Source organism: Erythrolamprus reginae, chromosome 4, assembly GCF_031021105.1.
Source record: "Erythrolamprus reginae isolate rEryReg1 chromosome 4, rEryReg1.hap1, whole genome shotgun sequence".
In the NCBI taxonomy this organism is placed as follows: domain Eukaryota; kingdom Metazoa; phylum Chordata; class Lepidosauria; order Squamata; family Dipsadidae; genus Erythrolamprus; species Erythrolamprus reginae.
Genome location: NC_091953.1, coordinates 97839136 through 97858070, shown reverse-complemented (window position 1 = coordinate 97858070; position 18935 = coordinate 97839136). Strand labels below are relative to the sequence as shown.

At 39.6% G+C, this 18935-nt stretch overlaps 1 protein-coding gene across 2 annotated transcripts in view; it reads left to right on the top strand.

Annotated features, from left to right (window-relative positions):
* TBC1D8 (TBC1 domain family member 8) overlaps window positions 1-18935 on the top strand; it is a 53093-nt gene that overhangs the window by 13898 nt on the left and 20260 nt on the right. For both annotated transcript variants that reach the window (XM_070751012.1, XM_070751013.1), the window contains exons 2-4: window positions 4498-4608; window positions 10455-10573; window positions 12061-12289. In XM_070751012.1, coding sequence (XP_070607113.1) covers window positions 4498-4608; window positions 10455-10573; window positions 12061-12289 — 459 coding nt within the window. The remainder of the gene's footprint in view (window positions 1-4497; window positions 4609-10454; window positions 10574-12060; window positions 12290-18935) is intronic.

Here is an 18935-nt window from a genome sequence, read left to right as displayed (position 1 = left end):
TCTATGGATATAAAAAGTACTTTATATCCATAGACATAATCCCCTATTCTTCTAGTGTTGGATTTTTGATTTTTCTGGAAGCACTGTAATGGGGAATTGATAGAATATTTGTTCCTCTCTGTGAGATGTCCAAGCTGTTTTGTAAGTAGCTGTGTGGTATGTTGGGCTTCCTGATACTAATGCATACCACACAGCTACTTATAAAACAGTTTGGACATCTCACATAGAGGAACAAATATTCTGTGTGGTATGTTGGGCTTCCTGATACTTGGATGAAGAGGTATGTCTGGTTTATCTATTTTTAGATATCCACAGAAGCATGGGATAATAGTTCCACTTTTCACCTACCAGTGTTTTTCTTTTATGATTTGATATTTCTTGATTGTTATGGGTTCTCTTTATCAGTTTCTGTAGTAGGTTGATATTTATTAGGATGAAGATTTTTGTTATAAGTTTTTAAACAATGTTTTTGGTACAATTCTTGTTGACATTGTAGATTACGGAAGTTTCACATCCAATTACTAAAAAAAACCCCTATATTGCTTGGCTTCTGAACCCAGCTGGGATTAGCCAGGTGCTGTCAATATCTGAGATATTCTATATATAGTTTGCATTACTCTTTTGTAAAAAAAAAAAATCAGTGTTGAAATCAGTTGTAGGACAGGTATATTAAAATAGATAAAATAAATAAATTTAAAGATGGGTTATTTAGTATTTACAGCACAGAACTCATTTTTTTGTTTTTGTACTGATTTGTTATATACTAAATAAGTGTGATGGAAAGGTTAAAGCAAAACAAGGAACTGGATGATGAGACCAGAAATCCAGTTGTGAAAGAGGAATTGAACACAATATGAAACAAGAACTACGCATATGTGATATTCTCTCTTGGATTCATTGTTAAGAGTTGTTCAGTTTCATTTTTATATACAAGTCCTAGGCTCATGCAGATTGAGGTACTGATTCTCCCACCTTACTTAAATAAATTGACAACTCTTGTTTGGCACTAAGATTTCCTGTAATAGATGCTGTAATATTTTCTTGAAGTAAATAATTGCATTGCATATCAGACATAAATACAATTGAGAGAGTGGCAGAAATATTTCACAAGAAGAGTCCTTCACTCCTCATCTTGCAACAAAACAAGACTTGAACTGCTGCAATTAGACAATTTACAATTACGTCGCCTCCAATTTGAGTTCATAAAATCATATACCAAAATGTCCTTCCTGTTAGTGACTACTTCACCTTCAATCGCAACAACTCATGAGCATGTAATAGATTCAAACTAAATGTAGACCACTCCAAATTAGATTGCAGAAAATACAACTTCAGCAATAGAGTAATCAATACCTGGAATGCACTACCTGACTCTGTGGTTTCTTCCCCAGATCCCCAAACCTTTAACCTCAGATTGTCTACAGTTGACCTCCTCCCTTTTCTAAGAGGTTTGTAAGGGGCGTGCATAAGCGCAACAATGTGCCTACTATCCCTGTCCTATTGTCTTCTTTTATCATTATTTTCTACTTATGTTATGCTTATACAAACTACAATCCTATACTTGTTTGACAAATAAATAAATACAAATACAAACAAATAAATACTTTAAGCAATATTGCTTCATCTTATCTATGCTATTCACATTGAAGCCTATTTTAGATTTTTGGCCCATTCCAGAGGAGTGGAGGGCTCTTCTCATAAAGTACCTCTGGGCCCATTCTAAAGTATTGAAACATAGAAACATAGAAGATTGACGGCAGAAAAAGACCTCATAGTCCATCTAGTCTGTCCTTATACCATTTCCTGTATTTATCTTAGGATAGATATATGTTTATCCCAGGCATGTTTAAATTCAGTTACTGTGGATTTACCATCCATGTCTGCTGGAAGTGTGTTTCAAGTATCTACTACTCTTTCAGTAAAATAATATTTTCTCAAGTTGCTTCTGATCTTTCCCCCAATTAACCTCAGATTGTGCCCCCTTGTTCTTGTGTTCACTTTCCTATTAAAAACACTTCCCTCCTGAACCTTATTTAACCCTTTAACATATTTACATCCGATATGTGGTGTGGGTTCCAAATAGATGAACTGTATTTAAGGATTGGTCTGGCGAATGTTTTATATGCTCTAGTTAGTTGTGTGATATACCGGAGAAGAAGCTATGTAAGATTGGTTGACAACTCTTGAAACCTTGTTGCCAATGCTGTTGTAGTGGGCTTTGGCACTTAGGTCATTTGATATGAGTATCCCAAGGTCTTTCACAAACCAAGGGTTGTCTGCAAGGTCTTGTTTATTTAGCTTGTTTTAGTGTTCTGATTCTTTTTGTCAATGTGTAGGACAGAACATTTGTTGGTTCAGATTTGGAGTTACCAGATGTTTGACCATTCTGACATAAAGTCAAAGTCTTTTTGGAGGATGCAGTATTGTCAGTGGCATTGAAAATTTTTACATGATCAGCGAAGAGAACGCTGTTTCTTATAATGCGTTTGCACAGGTAATTTATATAGAGTATAAAGAGTATTGGTCCTTGTACGCTGCCTTTGGGCACACTGCTGTTAATAGGAACGGGATTAGATAGGATGCGCCCTATCTTGACCACTTGTTCTGTTTGACAGGAACACAATTATCCATTCATGTAAGTGTCCAGAAATGCTGTAGGATGTTAGTTTCAGAAGTAGTTTATCATGAATCACTGGGTCGAAGGCTTTACAGAGGTCTATGTAAATTGTGTCTGTTGTTTGTCCTGGTGCAGTTTTGAGGTCCATATGTTTTTGCAGTATAGTAGTTGTAGATTGCAGGATATTTTTTTTCCTGAGACCGAATTGCTTGTTTGAAAGTAGGTTGTTAGTTTCTAGGTGGAGAGTAATGGGTTGATTTATGATTGATACCATGACTTTGCATGTGATGCAGCATAGAGAGATTGGTCTGTAGTTTTTTACTAGACTGTTATCTCCCTTTTTTGAAGATGGACATGACCGTTGCTAGAGACCAAAGGTTAGGTAGGGAACTGGTCCTGTAGGATTTTTCAAAGATTATGCTTAGTGATTCAGCTATGACTGTGGAGAGCTTTTTAAGGAAATATTTATTTATTGGTTGGTTGGTTTATTGGGTTTCTAGGCTGCCCTTTTCAGAGAGGGATTTGTTTAGCCAGGCAAAATAATGTTGAAAGTATCAGTGTTTAGCAGGAGGGGGAATTTGGGCATTTTGTTAACTACGCTTCTTGCATTGATTAGGTTGCATTTAAGTTTAGTATTAGTTATAATAGTATTAGTTTATTATTATTATTTATTAGTTTTATTAGTTCATTAGTTTTATTAGTTTATTATTATTAGTTTATTAGATTAGTATTAGTTCAGTCCTTATTTGCTTACATCTAGTGGACAGAATCCTGCCAAAGTAAAGCTGTAACTTTTTAACTTATTATTGAACTCAGCACTACAAAAGTCTCTTAATCTGGGCCTCTTTCTCTGGGAAAGCTCTTTTGCAAAGAGTCTTTCCCACTTTTCCTCCATTAAACAGTAAGTGGTACCTCTACCTAAGGACGCCTCTACTTATGAACTTTTCGAGATACTGTAATAACCGGATGTTCAAGATTTTTTTTGCCTCTTCTCAAGAACCATTTCCACTTACAAACTCGAGCCTCCGAAATTGTAACCAGAAAAGGCAGGGAGAAGTCTCCGAGGGCCTCTCTAGGAATATCCTGGGAGGAAACAGGGCCTCCACCCTCCCAGTGGTTTCCCCAATCGCACACATTATTTGCTTTTACATTGATTCCTATGGGAAAAATTGCTTCTTCTTGCGTACTTTTGTATTTAAGAACCTGGTCACGGAATGAATTAAGTTCGTAAGTAGAGGTACCACTGTACTTACAAGCAATATAATTAATAAATAATACAACCTCCCCACAATTTGGGGGTTTTCCTGGACTTATAGTTCCTTTCAAAGAGTAGGAAGTCGTGAATAGGAGAGCCTTTGCTCAACTTCAGCTTGTGCATCAATTGTGGCTTTCCTGGGTCACAAGTCCCTGTGCTCAGTCATTCAGGCCCTAGTCATCTCATGGCTGGACTATTGTAATGCACTGTACATGGGGCTACCCTTAAAGAACATTTGAAAACCCAAGCTGGTGCAGAGTGCAATGGAACAAGTAGTTCTTGGGGCCCAAAGCATGACTCATGTAAAACTATACTCTGTGAGCTGCATTGTTGTCAGTCTGCTTCCAGATGTAATTCAAGGTGTTGGTAATCACCTTTAAAGCCCTTCATAGCATGGGTCCAGGCTACTTGAGAGACTGTCTGAGCCCATTGGAATTGGCCTGTGTCATCTGTACTGGTAGGCTTGCATTCGAGAGTTCGTTGCTGCCGCAGGCCAGGATGAGTTCCTGTTACATATTCCAGCTTCTGCTGACCCAGCAGTTCGAAAGTGGGTGACTGCAAGTTGATTGACATACATAGGGAGTAAAGTCTATTTTCAACTACCCCTTTCCTTCTATTTGTCTAGGTCGTCTAGTAGGAGCTCTGGATGCTGTACTTGATTCTAATGCACGCGTTGCTCCATTTCGGATTTTGCTTCAAGTACCAGGATCACCTACTTATTCTGCCATTGCATGTGGTGAGTTATTGAATGGATCAGACCTTTACTGGGCCATTGCCATTGGTGAGTCATATATCACACAAAAACTGAACTCTGAGCATGCTGTGGTTTGCATGTCAAAGAAAGTTGAAGGTAATACTACTGTGTGAAATAAGTAACACTACTGTTTGGGTAAGTCGTACTTAAAAATTTTCATATTTTGTAATGTTTCCAGGTTTGGATAATATTAAGAGTTGCTGACCCAGTATTAAATACTCTAATTATGCCATTGTGGAAACTAAAAAGCACAAGCATGGTTTTTCATACTGGAACTTACACACATTATTTGCTTTTTTTTCTAATAATTTTTTAAAATGTGCATGCTCTCCTTGGTCTACAAATGAGGGGATTTTAAATATTTAGAGAAACATGTGTTTGTATTTGTTCGTATGCTGTACGTAGGTATGAATAAAATATTAACACTTTTATCTATTGTTGAGAATGCACAAAATAGAAATGTGTTTGGATGCATTTCCACAAAACTGGATAGGGATTGTCAACTGGATCCTGTTTTTATTTTCAGAACAGCAGTTTTCAGTTTCAGTTCTGAGTAGATTGTGGGTATATATAGTGCTGCTGCTGCATTCTTTGTTGTGGTGGCAGTGGTGAATAAAATGCCTCAAGCCTTAAAAGATATAAGGAGGTGGTTACCCTTTTGCTGGAAAGTGTGAGGAGGGAATTTTTTCTTGATTTTTTTTCTGTTCATAAGCAGCTTAATAAGCTTAATAAGATGGGAAAACATGGTAAAGATCTTAACATTCTTTCTTGCTGCTTTGTGGAGGAATTGTAGACACTTAAAGGCACTTAAAAAGTTGTAGATTAAGTCCTTTGTAACATTAAAATGGGGAAAATGTAGATATATAACTCAAGTACTCACACACATACACACACCAAAACCCCCAACAGATTCCTTGCTTAGCAGAATGCAGCTTTGTTTATGTGATTACATATTTCTTTTTTGCAGTTAATAATAATTTTCTCTATTATTGAGAATGCTTTGAGATTTTTGTTACCAGTTTATTGGTGTGATTCAGTTTCTTTTCAGAGTGAACAATTAGAAAACTTGATAATCTTAATTCTGCCTTGTATTCCATCCTTCTCCTTAGTCTGCCTCTTTTCTTTTCCACACTTTAATACTGATTGGTTCAGAATTGAAAACTTTTTTTTTATTTAGAGAAGAATGATATATGTAAAATAAATCATTTTGTCTAGTTAGTAGGATGATAAAGGATATTTGTAGGATCAGTTTTTGTTGTTAGCTGACAGAGTTTGGTATAAGATGAGCTACTATATAAATGTTTTTAATAATAAAATATTAATCATAGCATGCAACCAAACCATTTTATGGTTATATAAAGAAAGATTAATAACATACTCTGGAGAAATAAAATAAATTATTTAGATTAGCTTTCTAAGGCATGCTGCCAAAGCATGGAAATAATTATCTAGGCTTGATAATAGAAGTCAGGAAAACAACAGGTGGAGAGACTCTTGCTCACAGCAATTGATTTTTGCCTACAATTTCTTTGACCTTGCAGAAAACGAAGGGTAAAAATGCTAAGATTATCTTGCACTGTTTTTGTAACATACTTGTTCAGAAAGCACACATTTTAAAAAGTGAGCAACACAATATTATTTCTATTCATAGTGAATAGAGGTCAGTAAACCTCTTTCATGCAATAAATCAGTTTTCCTACTGTTAGTCATATTGTCTGATGGATACACTAATGAAGGCTGCAGTATTTTTACTCAATTAGAATTTGATTTGTAGTTAAAAACTACAACATAATGATAAAATGCATACTCTGACCTTGTGAGATTTTCTGTCACATTAATATAAGAGAAAAAGAGATGCAGTTAATTTGGTTGTTCAATGTTCATTAATGCAGGTAGTTTTTGACTTATAATCATAACTAGAACTGGAAGTCCCATCACCTAGCAATGTAATCAATAAGTGACGTACTGTCAATAAGCATCCAATTTTACAACTTTTTTGTCATAGTCATTAAATGAATGTGAATCTGACTTTCCTCATTGACTTTGCTGGTTGGAAATCCCATAGGAAGGTTGCAAGTGGCAATTCCAGTCGTCATAAATGCATGCCACTTCCCAAGAACCCGAATTTTAGGGGAGACGCTACAATAGTAATGTGCAAGGATTGGCTGTAACTACAGTATCACTGTAACTTTTACAGTCCTTAAATAAATGGTTGTAAGTCAATGACTACCTGGAATAATACAGTAAAATGTACCTGTGTGAGTACTATAAGTTTTGATCAAACAAAATATTCTGAATATTGACTCATAAAATGAAAACAGAATGAAGGATTGCAAATGAAGTGTGGTATTTATAGGAATACGGTATATGATTTTTTTTCTTCAAGACCTTTTGTTTAAATGTATAAACAGGTTTGAAATCAAATTTATGCCCTGCTATATCTACTCCCAAGTTTATTTAAAAGATTACCTTTTCTCAAGCAATTTTATTAAAACTAAATCTAGAATTATCATTTTTTGTGATTATTAAGTAATTTCCATAAGATATATATTTATACTTGTAATCAAGTTATTTTCATCCATTTTTCTTCCTTTAACACTCAAAAGTCATTCTCTGCTTGTTCCCATTTTCATTAATATCCTGTAACAATATTCATGTAACGTAAACAACTCATTAGAAAAGTTTAGTTGTCCCTTTCCCTTTTGGACAGCAGCAGATGTTTATAAATCAGGTAAGCAAGATGCAATATTTTTTTAAAAAAAAGATGTGTAGATTGGACTTGGCCAGGAATACCAGAGCTATAAACTCTGAAAGGAAGAAAGAGAGGGGAGGAGGGGGGAGAAAGAAAGAAAGAAAGAAAGAAAGAAAGAAAGAAAGAAAGGGGGATATGATCGAAACATTTAAATATGTTAAAGGGTTAAATAAGGTTCAGGAGGGAAGTGTTTTTAATAGGAAAGTGAACACAAGAACAAGGGGACACAATCTGAAGTTAGTTGGGGGAAAGATCAAAGGCAACATGAGAAAATATTATTTTACTGAAAGAGTAGTCGATCCTTGGAACAAACTTCCAGCAGATGTGGTTGGTAAATCCACAATAACTGAATTTAAACATGCCTGGGATAAACATATATTCATTGTAAGATAAAATACAGGAAATAGTATAAGGGCAGACTAGATGGACCATGAGGTCTTTTTCTGCTCTCAGTCTTCTATGTTTCTATGTTTCGAAAGAAAGAAAGAAAGAAAGAAAGAAAGAAAGAAAGAAAGAAAGAAAGAAAGAAAGAAAGCCAATAGAAGACAGTGACAAACCACTTACATGCTGTACACTACGAATCAAATATGACTTGATAGGAACTTTACCTTTTAAAAATAGGGTTCAGTTTTATTGCTTAGTCAAAATTTATTTATTTATTTATTTAGTCCAATACATAATACACATTGAAGAGAATAGATATGTGGTAATATAACAAAAGAAACGAATAGAAGAAAAGATATAAAAGTATAGGTGAACAAATTTGAAAGGAAGAAAAGATAAATGAGATAAGGAGAGACAATTGGACAGGGGACGGAAGGCACACTGGTGCACTTATGGGCAGCTGTGGCTTTACAGCTTGTGGGGGTATTTTCCGGCCTATCTTGTTTTTAAGCTGTAGTAGAGATGAAGTTAATAATGTGTGTATTGTGCTGAAACAGATCTTATCTTGATTGTGTTTATCAAGATATACAAGGTCTTCCTGTTGAGGAGAGTTAACTCTTGGACAGTTTCCCTGGCAGTTGGCATTCTGTATGGGAAATTTAGCATTGAAAATGGAAAACATATTTAGGTATGCTTATCTCTCTCTTGTAAGAGGTAGTGTGCAGTATCTTTAATGATGCCAACATCAGGTTTGACTGCAGTATGTTTATAGGTTTTTTTGCTGATTTCAGTTTCCTCTCTCCATTGTGAAGAAATGGAAAGAGTAATTAAACTTTTTTTCCCCCTTTCCATGAATCATATTCTTAACATACACTGGCCAGGTTCAAAGGTTATATTAGCCAGGCTCCATTAACCTACCATTGCGATTTGTAGATCTTCATGTTAACATATTATAGCAAAGCATATATACTCATTACTTTAATATTAACAAATCACACCTTAACAAAGTTTGGGAACTTGTTCCCTTCCCTATTTCTATATATTTACATATATAACAATATAGAAATTATATATTTTTTATTTCTATCCACAAAGATTTTAAACCACTTGCTGAAGTAATAGTCTTTGCTCTTGTGACAATGGATTCATTATTTCATGATTAAGAAATCAAACAATCTTAGTTTATTTACCTGTAAGCATTCATCCATATTGTTTTTAATTTATAGACTACTTTTGCACAAGGAAGCAAATTAAACTTTCAGCGTAGGCATAATGTGCTGTTTGAACTCAGAACACTCTCAAACTATGTTTACAGTAGAATGTCTGTGTTACAGTATTTTACCAGTTTTTACCCAAAATTACTTGCACATTTTCTTCTGGCCTTATCCTTTGATCCAGAGATAGGTTTGAAGGATCGTTCTGTGATTAATGTTTCTTTTGACTTCCAGATAGAAATCAGAGATTAAGGAATGCCTTTCACTGAAGTCAACTGCATTTTTTTTCATGGTTTATTTTCAGAAAGAGGAGGGGACAGAGCTTTCCTGGCCATTACATAGTTCTTTATTTTCTAAGCAGTTTTTTTTAAATGAGATATGTTAGCAAAACCATACATAACTGAACTAGAAGCTAAGCGTACTGTTGGTACTGGTGTTACAAGGGCTCTATTTGTATGATTGTTTACTATTACATTGACAAATTCAAGCAAACATACTAAGTGTATATCACTATTCATGTATTGTTTGTTTAATTAATGTGAATACACTGGATTATTTAAATCACTTTTCCTTATTTTTAAAGTCTTTACATATGCATGCCAGTGATGGGATTCAATTTTTTTTACTACTGGTTCTGTGGGCATGGCTTGGTGGGTGTGGCAGGGGAAGGATACTGTAAAATCTCCATTCCCTCTCCACTCCAGGGGAAGGTTACTGCAAAATGCTCATTTCCTCCTGATCTGCTGTGACTCAGGAAGCAGAGAATAGATGCTAAATAGAATAGAATCAAAATTTCCTCTACTGGTTCTCCAGAACTGATCAGAATCTGTTGAATCCCACCTCTGCATGTATCAGACTAAGATATAGAACTTTCAAATGGTAAATGTAAATGAGAGCTCACATATTTAAATTTTATAATCACATATGGAAGTCACACACAAATACACAGATCCCTTGGAAGCAGAAAAAAAAAGATCATAACTGTATTTTCTGATGTATTTGTTTATTCTATTTATATGCTTGTTTTTATTTATGTTTTTAAAAAAATGAAAAGTATTAAAAGGATGGGAAATTTAGTAGCATACAAAGATACCCTGAGTGATACCCTGAGTAACATCAGTATATTACATTTGTGGACAGGCCAGAAATAAACTAATATTTAAGTTAGCCGAGAGAGTGCTAGTTTGGACATCCATAAAGAATGCCTTTCTGATTCTTTTCAGAACTGAACCCCAAACAATTTAGTGGTTGTGGAATGTTAATCTCCATTTGCTTTGTGTGTCTGTATGATGCAGGAGATGTAGGAAGAAATGTGATTGTAGCAAAAATCACAATAAGATTGCCATCTGTAATTAAATAAGATTTAATTTCTCATTATGGAAAAATAAAGTGAAAGTATATATTCTTGATATAATAAAAATAAAGCATACAAACAAAGTGGAAAACTTTCTTCCCACAATTTTGCTATCTTGGGCTAGGTGCCACAGATGAGGAGATAAACCATCACTGGGAATGGCTGGAACAAAACCTGCTACATACCTTGTCTGTGTTTGATAATAAAGAAGATATTGTCAGCTTTGTCAGAGGTAAAATAAAGGTAAGAAAATATTCACTATTTTTCCAATAGGGAATTCCATGGGCGGAGCTTTGACGTCACAAAGACCTCCTTCCTGGAGTCCACATTTCGGCCGGCCAGGAAGGATGTCTTTGTGATGTCAAAGCTCCGCCCATGGAATTCCCTATTGGGATTCCCCACCTCCTTTCCAGCCTCCTGACCGGCCCGACAGCTCCGTGGCTCTTTTGAAAAGCTAACAGCCGAGCGGCGGGGCTTCTCAGCGTCCTCCTGAACCCGAACGCCGACCCCGAACTTTTACTGAGCTTCCAGGTTCGGCGTTCAGGAGAACGCCGAGAAGCCCCCCGGCTGTTCCAAAAGGCGACAGCCGGGCAGCGGGGCTTCTCGGTGGCCTACCGAACCCGGAAGTTCGGCAAAAGTTCGGATTTGGCGTTCGGGTTCGGGAGGATGCCGAGAAGCCCCCCGGCTGTTTCAAAAAGCGACAGCTGGGCGGCGGGTTCGTAAGAAGGAAAAAGTTCGGAAGAAGAGGCAAAAAATTTCCGAACCCCGGGTTCGTATTTTGGATTGTTCGCATGGCGAGGGGTTCGTATCACAAGGTACCACTGTACATGTTTTAATAGAAATTTAATACCTGTCTTTGTTTTACCTCTTCTCATGTAATTTATCTTCCAGTCCCTGTTTTGGATTTTATACACACACACACCATTATGAAATATTTATTTTATGTTTTTGTGAACAACGCTCATCAGAAAATCTTTATCTGGAAATAAGCATAATAATCTATATAGAATTATTCTTAGTATAAATAGTAAATAGTATAATAAAAGGAATAGTAAATAGTATAATAAAAGGAAAATATTATTGAAATGGATATTTCAATGCTACAGAATTGCAAATTAACGATCTGTAAATGCTATTTATGTTTTGTTTTGCTTTTTTGTACTGTTTTAAAATTTCAATTAATGTAAATGAGGCAAGAAAGTGCACTTCTTGACGGAAATGGAGCACTGCAAGAAGAAAAAGTTCTTCAGTGAAATATTTGGCAACGAATAATTGCATGGAAATAGATGTTTGTTTTAGATTCATCAATTAATTTCCCAACTCCAGTCTTTTTTCTTTATGAACAGATACCTTTCACTAGCTAATCCTATGAGCTAGTTAATAAGCAATAGCATATCATTTTGTACTAAATTATCTCATTTTAATTGTGTTTATTTTTTATAAATTATTTGCAAAGACAGTCAAAACAGACATGGAAATATAATTAACTAGAAAGTGAGTGAATAGAACAGCTTGTGCATTTTGACGTATTGTAAATAAGTTGAGTAAATGTTATCTAAGCCATCAAGAGTGTTATGAACATTAAAACAGAATGACTTGTACACTAAAAACTGCAGCAATTATTTTTTAATTTGTACATTTTTAAATCTAGCAACAAGTGTTAGAAGTATTTGTCTGCAGATAAGTATTAAGCTGCACATTTGTAACACATTCATTTGTCATTGATTTAGGCACTAATAGCAGAAGAGACTAGCAGCAAGCTAGCAGAACAGGAAGAGGACCCTGAGAAGTTCAGAGAAGCACTAGTAAAATTTGAGACAAGATTTAACTTCCCCGAAGTAGAAAAACTGATTACCTATTACTCGTGTTGCTGCTGGAAAGGAAAAGTTCCTCGCCAGGGATGGCTTTATCTAAGCATTAATCACCTCTGTTTCTATTCCTTCTTTTTGGCCAAGGAATGTAAGTATCAACATCTGATAATGTTGTAAAGCTAACACACTTTTCAAACTGTTGAATAGGTTTTGTTAAATAAGGCAAAGAGAAGCATGTTTGGATAATGGCAGACTGGAGTGGAAAGCATATAGCTTCTGAGTTTCAAAATGCTTTAGAAAACAGTAATGGAGCGACATACACATAAATGTCTATGAAATGAGAATGAGATTTTGTGCATCTTTCAAATAGCAAATGGATTCTACACAGAATTCTATGCATTTTACGTACAGTGTACATAAAACGAGAATGGGATTTGACAAATACGTAAAATGGGGAGAGAGGTTTCCAGCAAGGACAATGTATTTTAAGGAAAACCCACTGGAACTCAATCTGACTCAAAATGACAGACAGTTCCTTTTTTAACAGAATAGCAAAGGTGGAAGGGATTGGAGGTCTTCTAGCCCAACCCCCTATTCAGGCAGAAAGCCTATTCCATTTCAGACAAATGGTTGTCCAATCTCTTCTTAAAAACTTCTGAAAGCAAATTGTTCCACTGATTAATTTTTCTAAATGTCGGGAAATTTCTCCTTAGTGCTAGGTTGCTTCTCTCTTTGATTAGTTTCCATCCATTGCTTTTTGTCTTGCCTTTAGGTGCTTTGGAAAATAAGTTGACTCACTCTTCTTTGTGACAATCCCTTAGATGTCGGAACATTGCTATCATGTCTCCCCTAGTCCTTCTTTTCATTAAACTTGACATACCCAATTCCAGCAACAATTCTTTATATGTTTTAGCCTCTAGTCCCCTAATCATCATTGTTGTTCTTCTCTGCACTCTTTCTAGATTCTCAATATCTCTTTTACATTGTGGCAACCAAAACCAGATGCAGCATTCCAAATGTGGTTTTACCAAGACATTATAATGTAATACAGTAGTGTCTCTAGATATGAGCTGCTCTACATGTGAGTATTTCAAGATACGAGCCATCAGGGGAGAGACATTTCTGTTCTAGTCCCGAGCTCAAATTCGGGATACGAGCCGAGCATCCACTAGGTGGCGCAAGAATCCTTGCTTTTGGTTATCTCGGAGGAGAAATATGTTATTTGTTCCAGATACGAGTTGCCTCGACATACAAGCTCCCTTCTGGAACGAATTATGCTCGTATCTAGGGGTACTACTGTATTGACACTTTAAGTGATCTTGATTCTATCCCTCTGTTAATGCAGCTTAGGACTCCTTTGTTTTTAGGCAGCTGTAGCACACTGCTATCTCATATTAAAGTGATTGTCCACTAAGACTCCCAAGATCTCTCTCACAATTACTACTATTGAGCCTTATATTACTTGTACATTTGGTTTTTCTTGCCTAAGTGTAGAACCTTTATTTTGTCATAATTGAATTTCATTTTGTTATATGTTCAAGTCTGTCAAGATCCTACTGTATCTTAAGCCTATTTTCCGGAGTATTGACTATTTCTGCCAGCTTGGTGTTGTCTGCAAGTTTGATGTTCCCAATTTTATGAGTTTTGAACCTCTTCCTTTTATGAATTGCTGAAAACAGGTTAACGCTATATTAAAACTGCACTTTGTGACTCTTTTGAAAACATTTTGTGACTTCAGCAGTTTATCAGCTGAAGGAATGGGAATGCTGTCCACCACTGAGTCAGACCATGTTGCTGGTCAGCCATCCACCATTTTTAGTACTGTTACAAGTCAACTGTCTGCATTGTTATAGACAGGCCTGTTCTTAATAGGGAGATTGTGTGTACCACATCAGTGGCAACCTGTATTAATCTTTATATATTATTACATATAAACTAATGGCTGCATCTCGAAGGACACTATGAATATACTAAAGTTTTCAGATGAAAACTTTTCAGTCATTAGTCTCATTTGAGACAATTATGACTCTGCATATAGATAAGAAGTAGATCAGCTGGTCCTGTGGTGCAATCAGACATTCTGGAGCCGAACACTCTTAAAACTATTGAGATAATAGTATATTTTAGAAGAAACTTTCCTACCACCTCTTACAATATTAGGCAACACAGTATCAACAGTAGAGACCTTCAAGTTTCTGGGTTCTATTATCTAAGATACCTATTATCTATAAGGATTTGAAATGAACTAACTTTAGAACTATCATTAAAAATACACAACAAAGAATGTTCTTCCTGCGTCAGCTCAGATTGCCCAATAATCTGCTGAAACAGTTCTACAAGGAATAATCAGGTTTGACATTTGTACCTCAACAACTGTCTGGTTTGGCGCAGTTACCCAACAGGACAGGTACAGACTTCAATGAATAATTAAGACTGCAAAAAACCCCAATCACAATCAGCCTACCTTCCATTCCAGGAACTGAATTCTACACAAACCATAAAGAAGGCTGAGAAAATTTCTACAGAGTGCTCACACCCTGGACACAATCTATTTCATCTTCTCCTTTCAGGACACCACTATAGAGCATCACATACCAAAACTAGTAGACAAAGATTTCCCTCAGCAGATCTGTCTCACTTCTTATTTTTTCTCATCTTCTCATGTTTACTATATCTGCTCCTATTGGTTCCTTATGATTTATCAATTGTTGTTTGTAACTTATGATCAGTTATTATAACTGCCATGTTTCCCCAAAAATAAGGCCTCTCCTGAAAATAAGACCTAATTAAGCGCCTGCACAGCCGGTCCCTGCCATTTCTTCTGGTTGCTTGCCATGCAGAAAACCTAAGGCGAGGTGAGGCCAGAGGGGGCAAAGGGGGGAGGAACATGCCCCATGCACTCCATAAGTACCTGCAATCCATGTGGAACAACCTTGTGGCAGCCGTTCCCACAACCCTAGCCACCACGCTCCTTCTATTAATGGTGGTTGCAGAAAGAGCAATAGGCCCAGTGATGCATCTCTTGTCCCTCTCCTTACCTAACTGTGTGATGGTCACAGAAGGCCATCCCACCATCGACAAAAAAGCTGTTTCGCCGGTGCCATTCAGGTCACAACCTCCAGGAAGCGTGGCCACTTTTGCAGCTGCAAAAGAAGCAGGAGGTCCAACTATGTGCCCTGCGCATCAATGAGCCTCCTCATTGCTTGGAGTGGAGACAGCAAAATGTGAGGTGAGGCCGGAGGGGGGAAACCTATCAAGGCAATCACTGCAGTTATTAAGCTACAACGCAAATGTTAAGTCAATCTGAATTTTCCCATTAACTTTGCCTATCAGGAGATTGAAAAGGGGGTTCACAAGAACCCAGATTATAACTGTCATAAATATGAGATAGGTTAGGGTGTGGGGGGCAAGACACCCCCCCCCTTGGGCTTCACCTCCTCACCTGTTGTCCGCATTCCTTTATCAAGAGGAGTGGCAGGTAGGGAGTGGTTGGGCGGGGGAGAAGCAAGATGCGTGGAGCAAGACGGCTCCTCTTGCTGTCTCTTCTTCAAGCTTGGTAGAGCTTCCTGCCCCTTGCTTAGCCACCTATCCCTTTATCGGGTGGCAGGTGGGGCAGGGGAGAAAGGATATTCCCAATGCCTGGATCGACTGGCTTCTTCTCGGTAGCTCTTTCTCTGCCTTTCAGCATCGGATCTCAAAAACAAGGAATTCTGGGTAGAAAAGCTTGCTCCTCCCACCACCAGCCACGTTATCCAACTTCCTCCAAGCCTTTCTTTGCCTACTGATACTTGATTTCCAGTTCCGTTCCGTTTCTCGCCGTTGTGTGCAGGGAAACAAGTTTGTGGGACTACTACAAAAAACTAATTGATTGAACTTTATTTTACGGTAGTCCCACAAACTTGTTTCAGGTAACAAACAGGTAACGAGGCCACACACTTTGTTACCTGCCAGTGCTGCTCACAGCCAGAACTGCCAGAGAACATCCTGCTGATGAGCAGCTGGCTAGTGCTGTTCTCACATGTCCCACTACCAGGGCCTTGCTCGTTGTTGAACTCTCCAGCTCCGATGGTTACAGCTCCATGCGCTCACCCCCAGATATGATGAGCCCCAGATCAGGACTCAACAAGGGGCCCTTAGCTGCAAAGTTGCCTAGTGCCATGGCAGGGCCGGGGCTGGCAAGAGTGTGCAAGAAACACCTCCAAGCACCTTGAAAGACAGAACGAGAGACAACTCCCAATTAGCTCAGCTGATTCACAGTCCGCCATGCTCGCGACCTCCTGCACTTCAAAAAAATTTAAAACCTGCCTGAAAATAAGGCCAAGTGCTTATTTTGGGGGTCAAAAGAATATAAGACCCAGTCTTATTTTCAGAGAAACACGGTATGATTTATGACCTATGATTTATTACTTGCTGTTTATATGTACAGTGATCCCTCGAGTTTCGCGATCTCGAGTTTCGCGAAACGCCATATCGCGAGTTTTCAACCCGGAAGTAAACTCCACCATCTGCGCATGCGTGCCCTTCCACGCATGCGTAGATGGTGGAGTTTCCCCGCCGGGCAGAGGCTTCCCTGGGTCTTCCCCCTCTTGCCCTGGTAAGACAGCGGGAAACCCCACCTCCGCCTCCCAGCTGGGAAGCGGAGCCAGCAACAGCGTGGGCGGGCGGGCGGTGCGCGCGAGCCTGGGGACACCCTAGCTCTGCTTCCCAGCGCGCGCGCGTTGCTGGGGAAAGCGCGCGCGCTTGGGGACTCCCTAGGTCCGCTCCCCAGCTGGGGAGGGAGTCCCCACCGCGCGCGCGTTGCTGGGGAATGCGCGCGCGCTTGGGGACTCCCTAGGTCCGCTCCCCAGCTGGGGAGGGAGTCCCCACCGCGCGCGCGTTGCTGGGGAAAGCACGCGCGCTTGGGGACTCCCTAGGTCCGCTCCCCAGCTGGGGAGGGAGTCCCCACCGCGCGCGCGTTGCTGGGGAATGCGCGCGCGCTTGGGGACTCCCTAGGTCCGCTCCCCAGCTGGGGAGGGAGTCCCCACCGCGCGCGCGTTGCTGGGGAAAGCGCGCGCGCTTGGGGACTCCCTAGGTCCGCTCCCCAGCTGGGGAGGGAGTCCCCACCGCGCGCGCGTTGCTGGGGAAAGCGCGCGCGCTTGGGGACTCCCTAGGTCCGCTCCCCAGCTGGGGAGGGAGTCCCCACCGCGCGCGCGTTGCTGGGGAATGCGCGCGCGCTTGGGGACTCCCTAGGTCCGCTCCCCAGCTGGGGAGGGAGTCCCCACCGCGCGCGCGTTGCTGGGGAAAGCGCGCGCGCTTGGGGACTCCCTAGGTCCGCTCCCCAGCTGGGGAGGGAGTCCCCACCGCGCGCGCGTTGCTGGGGAAAGCGCGCGCGCTTGGGGACTCCCTAGGTCCGCTCCCCAGCTGGGGAGCGGACCTAGGGAGTCCCCAAGCGCGCGCGCTTTCCCCAGCAACGCGCGCACGGTGGGGACTCCCTAGCTCCGCTTCCCAGCTGGGGAGCGGAGCTGGGATGTCCCCAAGCGCGCGCGCACCCCAGGCGCGAGCAACGGGGTGGGCGGGCGAAGGGCGGCCGGCAGTGGAAGCAAAAACACCATCTGCGCACGCGCAGATGGTGTTTTTACTTCCGCACCGCTACTTCGCGAAAAATCGATCTTCGCGAGGGGTCCTGGAACGGAACCCTCGCGATGATCGAGGGATCACTGTACACTGTGAGCTTATGTACTGGAGACAAATTCCTGATGTGTCTGATCATACTTGGCCAACAAAGAATTCTATAAACATTTTTCTATATACAGTGGTACCTCGAGATACGAGTTTAATTCGTTCCGGACCTGGGCTCTTAAGTCGAGCAGCTCTTATCTCGAACGACTTTTCCCCATAGGAATTAATGTAAATAATTTTAATTGGTTCCAGCCCTCAAAAAACTCACAAAGTTAGTCTAAATTATGCAGAAAGACATGTTTTTAATGAAGAAATGTACATGTACATATAAATGAATAATGAAGTTTCTTTCACTTAACTTGTAAACTTTCTTAAACTTTTAAATTTACATATGTTCAACTTCTCTGCCACCCAATCCTGTAGGACAGAGGTCCCCAACCCTTTTTGCACCAGGGACCGGCTTTAAGCGATCAAGAGAGGAATGGGTGAATGAATGGACGGAGGGTGGGAAGGAAGGAAGGAAAGAGGGAAGGGACAGGAACAGAGGAAGGAAGCAAGGAAACTTATGAAAGGGGAGAGTAAGAGAGGAATGAGTGAAGGGAGGGAGGGAGGGAAGAAGGTGGGAAGGAGAAAGAAAAGAAGAAATAGAGGAAGGGAAGGTAAAAGAGAGAAAGAAAAAGAGCAAGAAAGAAAGCTGCAAGCATCCCCCCGAGCCCCCCAGGCCGGCTGCAACCTTTTAAAACACGCGCGCCGCTTCGCAGCTGTCTCCTGAAGCCGAACGCGGAAGTTAGCGTTTGGCTTCAGGAGACAGCTCCTTGGCGCTTGTATCTCGAATTTGGGCTTGTAAGTAGAACAGAAATATCTCTCCCCTCCCAGCTCTTATCTCGAGTTGCTCTTAAGTAGAGCAGCTCTTATGTCGGGGTTCCACTGTACTGTATTATTTTACATATATGTATATACATATACAAGCATGTGTTCATACTCACACCCCAATGTTAAAAGTTTTAACTTTACATTTAAGAATTCCATATTCGTTTTGCCATGTGCCTTGTTTAGAATAACTTTTTTTCTTCAAAGAAGTTTGTAGAGAACCAGAATGTACTTACAGTAGTTTTGTAATATTGCCTAAAAAACCA